Raw genomic sequence first — 12,218 nt, forward strand, 5'->3', positions numbered from 1 at the left:
TCTCAATCTTCATTCTCCTTGACCTTACTGAAGCCTTTAGCGTGGTTGATCACCCTTTTCATTGTAGGTTTTTGGAACATCCGTCTCTTTTGGTTCTTCTACTTATCTGATTGCTTTGGCTGGATGTCATCAAGTCCTCCTTGATTCCTTACTATCTCTCAAGTCCCTTTATCTAATTTGTTGCCAGCTTTACAATATCTTTTGAAATTCCCCCTTCTCTCTTCTGACACTTCTCTCATCCTTCTACAAGCCGTTGTCATCTCACCCTTGGATTAGTGTAATAGCCTATAGGGTTCTACTTTTTCATCTCTATCTATTGGTTTCCCTGACTACCTTTAAGTCTCAATTAAAATTCCATCTATTACAGGAAGTTTCTCCCAGACTCTTTTAATTCTAGGGCCTTCTCTCTCTCTCTCTCAATCTCTCTCTCTCTCTCTCTCTCTCTCTCTCTCTCTCTCTCTCTCTCTCTCTCTCTCTCTCTGTCTCTCTCTCTCTCTGATTATCTCCTATTTATCCTGCATATAGCTTGTTTGTTTCCTTATTGTCTCCCCACTTAGATTGTGAGCCCCTTGCAGGTAAGGGATGTCATCTGTGTCTTTTTGTATTCCTAGTGCTTAGCACAGTACCTGTATACAGCTATGGGATGCAGTGGGCCTGGAACACCAAACCTGCAATCAAGGTGACTTGAATTCAAATCCAGCCTCACACAAGCTGTGTGACCCTGGGGAAGACACTTGACTTTTGTTTGCCTCAGTTTCCTCAACCACAGTACCTCCTTTATAGGGTCACTGTGAGGGTCAAATGAGATAATAATTATAAAGCATTCAGCACAATATCTGATATATAGTAGGTGCTCTATAATTGCTTATTCCCTTCTCTTCCCTTTATTGACTGATTGATCACTTCACAAATTGGAAAACCAAGGTAAAGACTTTTTATTATCTTCTTAAGGTACATTAACATGTGAAAATGACATGAATTCAAATTTTGTGACTCTAAAGTTTGTTCCCTACTAGGTTAACTGAGTTTTGTGGCTTCATTTCCTTCTGAAAGTGGCAGGTAATTGTAAAATGCAAGGAAAGTGTTAGGTCTTAGGCAGGGCTGAGGGCATGAGGTAGGGGTTGGTGGATTGCAGAAGAGGAGCAACAATTCTAATAATTCCCTGTAGAGTGTTTTCAAACAATTTTGTGGAGGCCTTTAAACATTGTTGTCACTTTCCTATGATCACCCCTTCTTCCCACTGTCAAAATATCTTTCCTTTGAACAAAGACATATAGGTAAATAAAAGAAATTATTGAATTAGCTGTGTCTAAATTTTGTCCTTGTCTAACACTTTGCCTAATATCTCTCTGCTGAGAGCAAGGAAGCCTACTTCATGATCAATTCTCAAAAGTCAAGAATAGTGACCACATTGTTCAGAGTTCTTTCATATGTGTCCAACAGTGAGATTTCTGGGCCAATATGAACAGTTTAGTGACTTTTCCATATTTGTTCCAAATTAATTTTTTTTCCAGAACTTGACCAGTTCACAGCTCTAACAACTTTTCCCACAATTCTCCCAGAAGAGCCTGTTTCTATTTTCTTTCTAATCATTTTTTAGGTATGAGGCAAAATCTCAGAATTGTTTTAGTTTACATTTCCTTTATTATTAGTGAATGGAATTTTTATGTGATTGTTCATCTTTTTCATTTACTTTTCTTAAATTTGTCTATATATACTGTAATCACTTTGCATTCTGGGAGGGTATAAGACATTAGAGAATCTTATTACAAAATAAAGTTCTATGTAAAATCAGATGGGCAAAATCATTAACTTGGAGGGGAAAAAGAGAGACTGTATGGAATAAATTTGAGATGGGTTTTGGAATAAGGGTAGAAATTCAATAGGTGAAAGGAGAGATGGTTTAGACAAAAGGGAGTAGTATACAGCAAGACATAAGGATGGAGAAGTACAGTATACACTCAAAGGCCAGAAAATATTCCTATTTGGCCAGAGCACAGTATGTTTGGCAGCAGGGGAGAAGGATGGAGGAAGAAAGGGATAAATATGAGATAAACTTGAAAAATCAGGTGGTTTCTGCTTGTGGAGTGCTTTAAATGCCATGCAAAGGAGAATGAATGAACTGTTTGTTCTAATAGATTTATCAGTGCTTTCGATGAAGTCATAGATGGCATGCTTTTCAGATGACACAAGAACTCAGAGGTAGAGAAATATGAATAAAAACAAGTTACAAAATAGCCAGTACAGGAAAATCTGTTGAATGTTTCTTGATCTGCTCATGGTCAGAGGCTTACATATAGTGTAAAGGGTATGAAGAGATTGTTCTTTAATTCTCCCATAGAGTTATAAAGCCTCACTAGTCAGTACTTTAAAGCTACACAAGCCTCTCATTGTTTTCAGAGCTGGATTTTAGAAACATTTTCCGGCCTACTTACCAATGCTATGCTTATTACAATGTACAATCTAACTTTAGAGAATAGCCCTCCAAATCAGGAAGGTCTGGGTTTAAATTCTCCCTCTAACATACATGGGAGATTTAACTGATTGTAAAATGGGCAAGGACTTGTTCCAGGAGTATTTTTAAGATTATAATTTACAAAGTAGGTTTGATCTGCATTAGTAGAGATAGTACTTCACCATGAAATTATAGGTCTGATCCAAGAAAGAAAGAAAGAAAAAGGAGGGATGAAGTAAGTAGAGAAGGAAAGAAAGGGAGGGAAGGAGAAAGGGAAGGAAGGAGGGAAGAAGAAAGGAAGGGGGAGAAAGAAAGAAGGAGAAAGGAAGGAAGAAGGAAAGAAAGAGAAGAAAGAAAAAAGGAAGGAAGGGAAAAAGAAGGGAGGAAGGAAAGAGAGATGAACAAAAGGAAAGGAGGGAAGGAAAGAGGGAGAAAGAAGAGAAAGAAGGAAGTGTAAAAAGTAAAATATATTTGCAGTTTTGTTTTCATAGCTGAAACATTCCAAATAAATCCTGACCAGTTATAATATTGAACCAAATTTAATTAGATGAAATTAAATTGAAATAAATGTCTGTGAGTCTTACAGAAATGTTATGGAGAGGTTACCATGATAAGTAAGAAAGGAATGTGATATAGGCTTTGGGGTCAGCACCTCTTGGATAAGGGGAACTAAAGAATGTTGTAAGTCAATACAAGTGACCACAGGTGCTGGTTGGCTACAAATGACCTGGGTGCCTGTCCTGGGTAAGCTAAATTTTCAAGAGAGAATGCTTAATAAGCCTCATGCATATTAACTTCTCCCTTAAGGAGGAAACTTTTGCCATTTTTGACCATGTGAATGCATGGCAAGAGAAAAGAGAAACATGGTAACATATAAAGGGTGTATGTAGTGGAAGTATAATAAAATGGTAAACATTAGAGAGGTCTCCTCCAATGGAAACTCTTAAGGAGGAGGAAGAGGAGTTAGGGCAGAATTATAGGATATAACTGCTGACTCTGATATCTGTGAATTGTATATGAGCTCATATAGAATTTTCACACCAGCTTCCTCCAGGAACTTATTAAAACTTTACTTCTCTTGAGTCTGTTCACTCACTGTGTCCTTTTTGGGGTTCAGAATACTGTTTCTAACAGAAGGAGGATAAAGGAAGGAGGAAAGGAAGGAAAGAAAAGAAGAAAGGAAGAATAGGAAGAAAGGAGAAGAAAGGAAAGGAAAGAAGGAAGGAAAGAAAAGAAAAGGAACCAAGAAAGAGAAGGAAAGAAAGGAAGGAAAGAAGAAAAGGAGGAGAAAAGGTAAGGGAGGGAGGAAGAAAGAAGGGAAAAGAAAAGGAAGAAATAAAGGAAAGAAAAAGAAACGAAGGAAAGGAAAGGAGGAAGAAAAAGAAAGGAAGAAAGAAAAAAAGAATCTAAGGATAAAAAAATGCCATTTTATATATATACATACACATATACATATATGTGTATATATTTATACATTTATACAGGTACATATGTATGAGCATTATTTTGCTCAGAGTATAAACTATAGTTCTTACCTTTGACATTTTTATTAATTGTAACCCAAACATTACTTGAAATTATGGATAACAATGTAGGTGGAATGAGTTCTTTGATTTCAGTAACTATTGGTTCATCCTCTACAGTCAAAGGCAATCGCTTGATCACATCAGATGAGATTTCCAGCACCAGCTCATCTTGGCTCTTTCCACTCCTGAAAAGAAATTTGTGGGAATTACATGAGGCTAGTTTAGATCAGAAAGCATCTTTATTTAGGTCCTTTCTAGAGACAAATAGCAAAAGGCAGCTTCCCTAAAGAAATTTGCAAATATAGTATGTTTTCTGATAGTTTTAGGATTCCAATGAAATACTCTATCCCAGTGCAATCATGTAAAACTGTTTTCATATACATCCATGTGGCTATCTTATTCTTTCATTGTGCCTTCTGGAATTCCTGTTCTATTGTTAACAAATTGCCTTTCATATTAGCCCACATTCTCCACAAGCAAATTACTTTGTATTTTTTTATGTTTACTTATTCATAAACATATTTTCTTCCAAGAGAATACAAGCTCCTTGAGAAGAAAGGACTTTCATTTTGTCTTTTTATTCTCAGAACTTAGTGGTATCTGGCTCATAGAAGATACTTAATAAATGTTTGTTGATTTAAATCAAATTATATACTTGCTTCCATAAAAATATTATCAGGTAAAGCCATAGGCATGCATATGCATAGGGAGTAAAGTAGTACAGTGGAGACTAAATATTACCATTAATGCTTCCCCAGCCAATGATAATATTCTTCCTAGGGAATTCTCTTCCCTCTTTCCAAATATATGCTTCTTGCTCAAGAGCAAAACACTTTGACAAGGATAGCTCACAGAAAAAATCTTATGGATAAATTGGTAATTAGACTGATATTGGGAGAGTTAATTCAGGTCATTAGTCCAGATTGTCATTGACCATGTGTTTTGAATCACAGGTAATTGATTAGTTGAAAATATTATAGTGTGGCTTGGCTATAATATGTAAATAATTTGTAAAAATGAGAGAATATTGGCTAAGGCAATGTTATATAGAGCATACTTATATATCTAAAATGAATTCTTTTGATAACATAATGGGTACTTTTTTGGTAAACTCCATACAAGGGGGCAGCTAGATGGTACAGTGGATAGGATTATGACCCTGTAAAATGAACTGGAGAAGGAAATGGCAAACCATTCTAATATGTTTGCCAAGAAAACTTCATAATGGAGTCACAAGAGTGAGTGACTGAGCAAATAACAACAAACTTTCCAGAGCAGTTGTGAGGATCAAATAATTATAAAGTGTTTGATATATTGTCTGGCAATAAATGCTAAATAAATGTTAGCTATTATTTTTATTATTACAAATTTGCAAAATGCTTTACATGTATTATCTCATTTGACTCTCACAATTACTCTGGGAGATAAGTACTATTATTTCTACTTTATAGATGAAGAAATTGAGACCTAGAGAAGTTATATGTCTTGGCTGGAGTCACGCTGTTAGTAAGCATTTGAGACAGAATTTGAATTCAAGTCTTCCTAGCTCCAAGTTTAGTACTATGTCCACTGCATCACCTAACTTTCTGATTCTCGTTGTTCTCACTCCCTGTCCCCCAATCCTTGTCCACCTAGTTATAATTTAATCATTGTATCTTGGTTAAGATATTAGTGGTCCTTAAAATACAACAATTCATCTCTATCTATGTCTTCTAATCCTATGTGACTCTTTAAGTCAGTCAAATAAGCATTTATTAAGTGCCTTCTATATACTGTTAACTTTGCTGTATCTTCCTGTAATCCTCTATGGGGAAGGAATTCTGTCTAAAATGTTTGGGGTCTTCCTTTGATCCAGCAGTGTTACTACTGGGATTATATCCCAAAGAGATTATAAAGAAGGGAAAGGGACCTGTATGTGCACGAATGTTTGTGGCAGCCCTTTTTGTAGTGGCTAGAAACTGGAAACTGAATGGATGTCCATCAGTTGGAGAATGGCTGAATAAATTGTGGTATATGAAAATTATGGAATATTACTGTTCTGTAAGAAATGACCAACAGGATGATTTCAGAAAGGCCTGGAGAGACTTACACGAACTGATGCTGAGTGAAATGAGCAGGACCAGGAGATCATTATATACTTCAACAACAATACTAGATGATGACCAGTTCTGATGGATCAGGCCATCCTCAGCAACGAGATCAACCAAATCATTTCTAATGGAGCAGTAATGAACTGAACTAGCTATGCCCAGAAAAAGAACTCTGGGAGATGACTAAAAACCATTACATTGAATTCCCAATCCCTATATTTATGCACACCTGCATTTTTGATTTCCTTCACAAGCTAATTGTACAATAATTCAGAGTCTGATTCTTTTTGTACAGCAAAATAATGTTTTGGTCATGTATACTTATTGTGTATCTAAGTTATATTTTAATATATTTAACATCTACTGGTCATCCTGCCATCTAGGGGAGGGGGGGGGGGTAAGAGGTGAAAAATTGGAACAAGAGGTTTGGCAATTGTTAATGCTGTAAAGTTACCCATGTATATATCCTGTAAATAAAAGGCTATTAAATAAAAAATAAAATAAAATAAAATAAAATGTTTGGGGTCTTTCTTAACAGCAGGGGAGTTCTCAAGAGGCACAAATTTCATGGTATCCCTCTTTTACTATATGACTGATCCACCTTTTTTAAAATTCATATATCTCTTTGGAAAATGTTATGGATAATGATTCAACTAACCAAAATGTTAAAATCAAGCCCATTATGTCAAATACAATAAATTGTTTTATATGATATTTTGGAGATTAAAGAAAAGCTTTGGTTTCTCAGAAATTCTTACCCAGTGATTATGTTGGCAATAGTAATTCTTGGTTGCATAGCAATGATGGTGTCAATAAGGTCTTGGGATTGGGATTCTTGAAAAATCCTTGAAGTCTGCTGGTGCATTCCAAGCATGTCGGGCAATTCAGCATCTGGGAGGGATTCTATGTACTCTCTACATTCTGTCAAGTTGGCACAGTCGGGTAGCATTGGATACAGCTATAAATTTCATAGCAGCTTGTTAGTTTCCTTTTTACTATGAAAGACAGAGAAAGACTTTCAGCACATATGAGAGATTTATCTTCAGTAAGGAAAGGGCTGACTACTTGAAATGTTGCCTGAAAAATATTATACAGAAGTGATATTTCCCCAATTATGGGGGATGTGTTTGAGAGTTGGAATTTTTAACCTGGAGTCCATGATTTAAAAAAAAAATTGATAACAGTCTTTCATGACTGTATTCTAATATAATTGTTTTTTTGGGGGGAGGGTTAAATCCTATGTATTTTATTTTATTTACTTACAGACATTCTTTTGAGAAGGGGGCCAGTGCTTTTACCAGACTTCCAAGGAGTCTGTGTTATCAAAAAGCCTGTTCTAGAGATACTTTGAAATAGAAAAATGGATTGTTTATCAGGAGAATGGCTAAACAAATTCTGATATGTGACGGTAATGGGATATTATTATTCTGTAAGAAATGATGACTATAAATAATTGAGAGAAGTATGGGAAGACTTCTATGAGCTGATGCAGAATCAAATTATTAGAAATAGGAAAATGACATACACAATGAGAATAGAAGTATAAATATTTGAAATAATAAATGGAAACTGAATGCTGTATAATTATAATGACCAAGGTTGGTCTCAAGGAAAAATTGAAAAAAACGTTTTACCCTTCTATTAAGGGAGGCAAGGGACCTCTCAAGAGACCACTGGTATGGAATGTGACATATGCTTTAATATCCATATTTGGTCCAATTCACTTGCAAGTGATATCAATGGTCTTTTTCAAGGAGGAAGGACAAACAATGGCATTGAATTTTGGTGAATTACTTTTTCCTTTTTAATCTTTGACACAAGAGAAGGCTTATTTGGAAGAGGAGAAGAACATACTTAGAAATAAACTGATTGAAAGACAAAAAGAAAATCAATAAGAATCATTTTAGCAACCAAAAAATAAAACTTTTAAAAAATTAAAGATTAAATTAAATTAATTTCTCTAATCCAGGGAAAGATAGTAGATGGGTTGTTGTTTTTTCAGTAGTTGTAATCAAAAATTAGACTTTGTCTTTCTTTCCTACAGATTACAAATTTTTGTGTAAAATTGAATCTTGTAGAATGGTATGTTTTTCATCTTCTATCAAAGTTTTCTTAACACTTGTGAGAAGTAAAGAAAAATTCTCAATTAGAAACTGCTATGAGTTGTGTGTCTAGAGCGTTTGTAATCTACAAATAGTTACTCAAGTTGGAGTGGTGAATAAGCAGTGAAAAGAAACTAAAACCAAATCTAAGTTTCTGATAGCCATATATTTGACATTATTATTATTATTTAGTTATGAAAAACACTTGAGTAAGAAAGATTTCTCAAGATAAAATCTTCTATGTTTTAGATCTAGATTCTCATGAAATTTATGGCACAGTAATGCCTCACTTTTTAAGTATGTTGGCAAAGTATTCTAACGAATCTAATTTTCTAAAGACTCAAAATGTTTCCCATGCTTAATTCTCTCCACGTTTCTCTAACTCTTCATCTCTCTGTCTCTGTCTATCTGTCTGGCCCTAAGGATTGATCTTTGGAGAACACCAAATTTAAGGGGAGGAGGAAAAAAGAGGAACTAGAAAAGATGGCAGAGGAGTACTAAGTGAAGTAGAAAGAAAATCTTAAGAATAGAAAAGGGTATTTGAATCATGTCAAGTCAAGAAGCATTTAAGTTCCTTTTATGTGCCAGACACTGTGCTAAGAGCTGACCCTCAAAGAGCTCAAAATCTAAGGTGGGAGGCAATAACAGTAGTTATTATTTACAGGAAAAAGTAGAGTGAAAGTTGTAGCATTAAGGGAGATTGGGAAAGGCTTCTTGTAAATAGTGAGATTTTATCTGGGACTTGAATAAGGGAAATGAGGGGTCAAACATGAGGAGAGGGTGCATTCCAGAGATGGGAGGTAGTCAATAAAAAAATCACAGGCAGGAAATGTGGTGTCTTGTGCAAGGAACACCAAGGAAGCCAGTGTTCTCAGAATACATAGGGGGAGTTAGATATAAGAAGGCTGAGTAAGTAGAAAGGGATCACATTATGAAGGGCTTTAAAAGGCAAACAAAGGATTTTGTCAGGCACAAAGTAGACATAAATGTTTGTTGATTGACTGGAATGTAATCTCTCCTGTACATGTCAATCCTTTAAATGCCTAAAGATAGCTGTCATGTGTATCCTTCCTTCCTGGTCTTCTCTATGCTAAACATCTCCAGTTCCTTCAAAGGAACTCTTCCTAAACCACAGACTCAACACACTTAATTATCCTGCTTGCCCTCTTGTGGACACTCCACAGTTTATCAAAGTCTTTCCTAAGCTGTTGAACTCATAAAGGAACACAAAACTCTGATTAGGGTAGAATACAAACTATTCTTCCTCCCTAAGGGAAGCTGTAAGCTATAAGCCACTCTCTTAATGCAACCCAAAATGGCATTCATAAATTTTTACCCCCACATCACACTGTTGATTCATATTGAGTTTATACCCCCCCCCCAGATCTTTTCTGACAAAATATTATATGACTATACTTCTATCTTGTACTTCTTGTGGAGCTGATTTTTTTAACCAAAATTTAAGACTTTATACTTATCTTATTGAATTCCATCTTATTATATTCAGTATTGGGGTACATCATTCAATAATCTTGTCAATGACATATACAAAAATGCTAAGAACTTAATAAAAATGGCAGCATGATTTTATATATGTTAAACAATTAAGAAATATAAATATTATAATAAATAATAGTGGTCTCCATGAACCTGAAGTGCTGCTAAATAAGCCTGGGTCTGGGATCCCAAAGGCCAGGTCCCAATGGCCGGGGGCTAACCAGAAGCTTGTGTGTGGGGAGAGAAGGGGGGGAGGATTGTTGTCCTCTGCCAACGCCAGGAAGCCATGGAAGATGGTAGGGTTTGGGGGATGGAATATGTGGGTGTAGACTAGCTTTCCTCCACTCAAAGATTCTATCGTATTGGAAAACATACAATAAATGTAATACTTAAACTTGAAAAAAATCTGAAGTTTAATTGTGGAAATGAGCACAAGGGCTGAAGTTTGTTAATTATTATGAAGTACTGTAGTTTTTTGTAGTTAATAGTTCTTGCAGATAAAATTGCAATAAGCAAATGCAAAATTCATATCTTACTCAAATAGTTTCCTAACATATTAATCACTGAAATAAATTCATGTTTTCAAAACATGTGTTCTAACAGAATTTACTATATTTGTATCTCTGGGTCCTGGCACATAGTAGGTGCCTAATAAATACTTGTCGATTAATTGTATCAATTGAAAATGAATGGTAATATTCCAAGGTTAGAAGTAAGCTTTTCCTTTAGTTCTGAGCCAGCTATCACTGAATACTTACCAACTTATTATCTTTGCTCCCTCAGGAGGAAGATAAAGCAGACTTAGAGGGAAGAAAGAAGATGGAGAAAAAGCAAAGAAACTGAGGGTGAAGAAGCCTGGAGCATTCTCATATCCAGGATGAACAGGAGAGTACTTAGCTAGTATCTTCTTCATTTGTGTCTTAAAGTAGTTCTTTATTGCACCAAAGTCTGGTGTAATTTCCAATGAAGTATTTATTAAATGCTTTTTGATGATTACAATAATGGATATTTGTCAATAAAATCCATATGACAAAATTCAGCCTAAAAGATTTTTAAAAATTAGAAATATTAGAAAAAATACATTTCTTACCCCATTATCAGTAAAACTGAAGTCTTTCTTCAACACATCAGGATTACAAAATTTTTCTAGAAGCGCTAGTAAGCACAGCCTATCCCAGCAATCTGTCACTCGGCCTCCATAAATTATTTCTCCTGTCAAATAATATATTGCTTCCCAAGGAATTTCTGACTTTTCAGCCAGGAGAATTGTCAACATTTTGATGGTGACCTTTCAAGAAAGAATTTAAATTAAGTCACAGTTTTCATTTTAAATGTACTTCTTGACTTTATTTAGATGGACTTTTGAGGGAGAACCTTAAGTTTTCAAAGACCTCTGTAGGATAGACAATAAGAGAATAGTTTTTGGTTTCTGGGGTAGTATTCCCTGGATCCTTGATGTATCAGAAGTTCTGTAGAATCTTGTCTTAGGTGACTGTTCTAACACTAGAGAGTGGAAAGAGCACTGATTTTCGTCAGGAAAGCTAGGTTCAGATAGGCCTCTGCCAATTCGACCTCCTGCAATTCATTCCACCAGTCTGGGACATAGTCTGCTCAACCTGATAGGGGATGGTGTTGAGAGACAGCCTTTAGAATCTCTTCCAGTTCTAAATTTATGATTTTATGCCTTTGGCACTACTCTACAGTCTTGGGAATGATACTGTGTTAAATCTGAAGCCAAGCATTTCAAAAATTGATCACCCTGCCTATGAGACATTGACAAAGAATCCCTTGGCAAAGAAAGAAATATTTGAATAATTTAATGGGAAGTTAGTGGCTCTCTATGTATATACGACTTTACCAAATTACATATGGGATATCTGGATAAGAATTCTGTTTTTTTAAGCAAATCAAATTTATACATCTTGCATACAAAACAGTCAGGTGGTTTAAAAGAAAAGATGAATTTCATAAAATAACTACTATGGTGAGAGAGAGGGAGAAAAAGAGATATAGAGATTGGAAGAAAAGATTTGAAGGGGAAGAGCATTTGAGAAAGGAGGAGAGAGATTAAAAGAGAGAGGCAGAGAGAGAAACAGAGAGAAAAGGAGAAATAGAGAGGAGAGACAGAGAGAGAGAGACAGAATGAGACACACAAAGATCCATTGGATTGGGTTCAAGTTCTGCCTTTTATACTAGCTTTGTGATCATGGGCAGATTTCACAGGGGTTTTGGGCAACTGTTTCCAACTATAATTTCACGGGTGAATTGTTGATGAGTCTCCACACCAATGAAATCCTAAGTCTGAATGGGCTCTCCAACCCCCATCCCCCAAACCAAACTTCCAAATTATATTATTAGTAACATAACTAATGAACTCATAGATCTCATATTAATGGAGGGGACCAGTGCTTTAAATGACCTCGAAACATTTAAATTAAGACTTGAAGAAATTCTTTTTTTCCCCCTTCAGATTGAGCTTTTTAAATAATAATTTGCTTAAAGTATTAGGCACCTAGGCAATTCAGGAAAGAAAGTACTGGAAGTAGAG

At 35.5% G+C, this 12,218-nt stretch overlaps 1 protein-coding gene across 1 annotated transcript in view; it reads right to left on the bottom strand.

The window, feature by feature from the left end:
• The window catches only part of DNAH14 (dynein axonemal heavy chain 14), a 361,979-nt gene that overhangs the window by 18,065 nt on the left and 331,696 nt on the right, over positions 1–12,218 (bottom strand). The window contains exons 79-81 of the mRNA XM_031968698.1: positions 10,761–10,958; positions 6,830–7,029; positions 3,991–4,166 (exon numbers count right to left, since the gene is read on the bottom strand). Coding sequence (XP_031824558.1) covers positions 3,991–4,166; positions 6,830–7,029; positions 10,761–10,958 — 574 coding nt within the window. The remainder of the gene's footprint in view (positions 1–3,990; positions 4,167–6,829; positions 7,030–10,760; positions 10,959–12,218) is intronic.

The sequence above is a fragment of the Sarcophilus harrisii genome, chromosome 4 (genome assembly GCF_902635505.1).
Source record: "Sarcophilus harrisii chromosome 4, mSarHar1.11, whole genome shotgun sequence".
Taxonomy (NCBI): domain Eukaryota; kingdom Metazoa; phylum Chordata; class Mammalia; order Dasyuromorphia; family Dasyuridae; genus Sarcophilus; species Sarcophilus harrisii.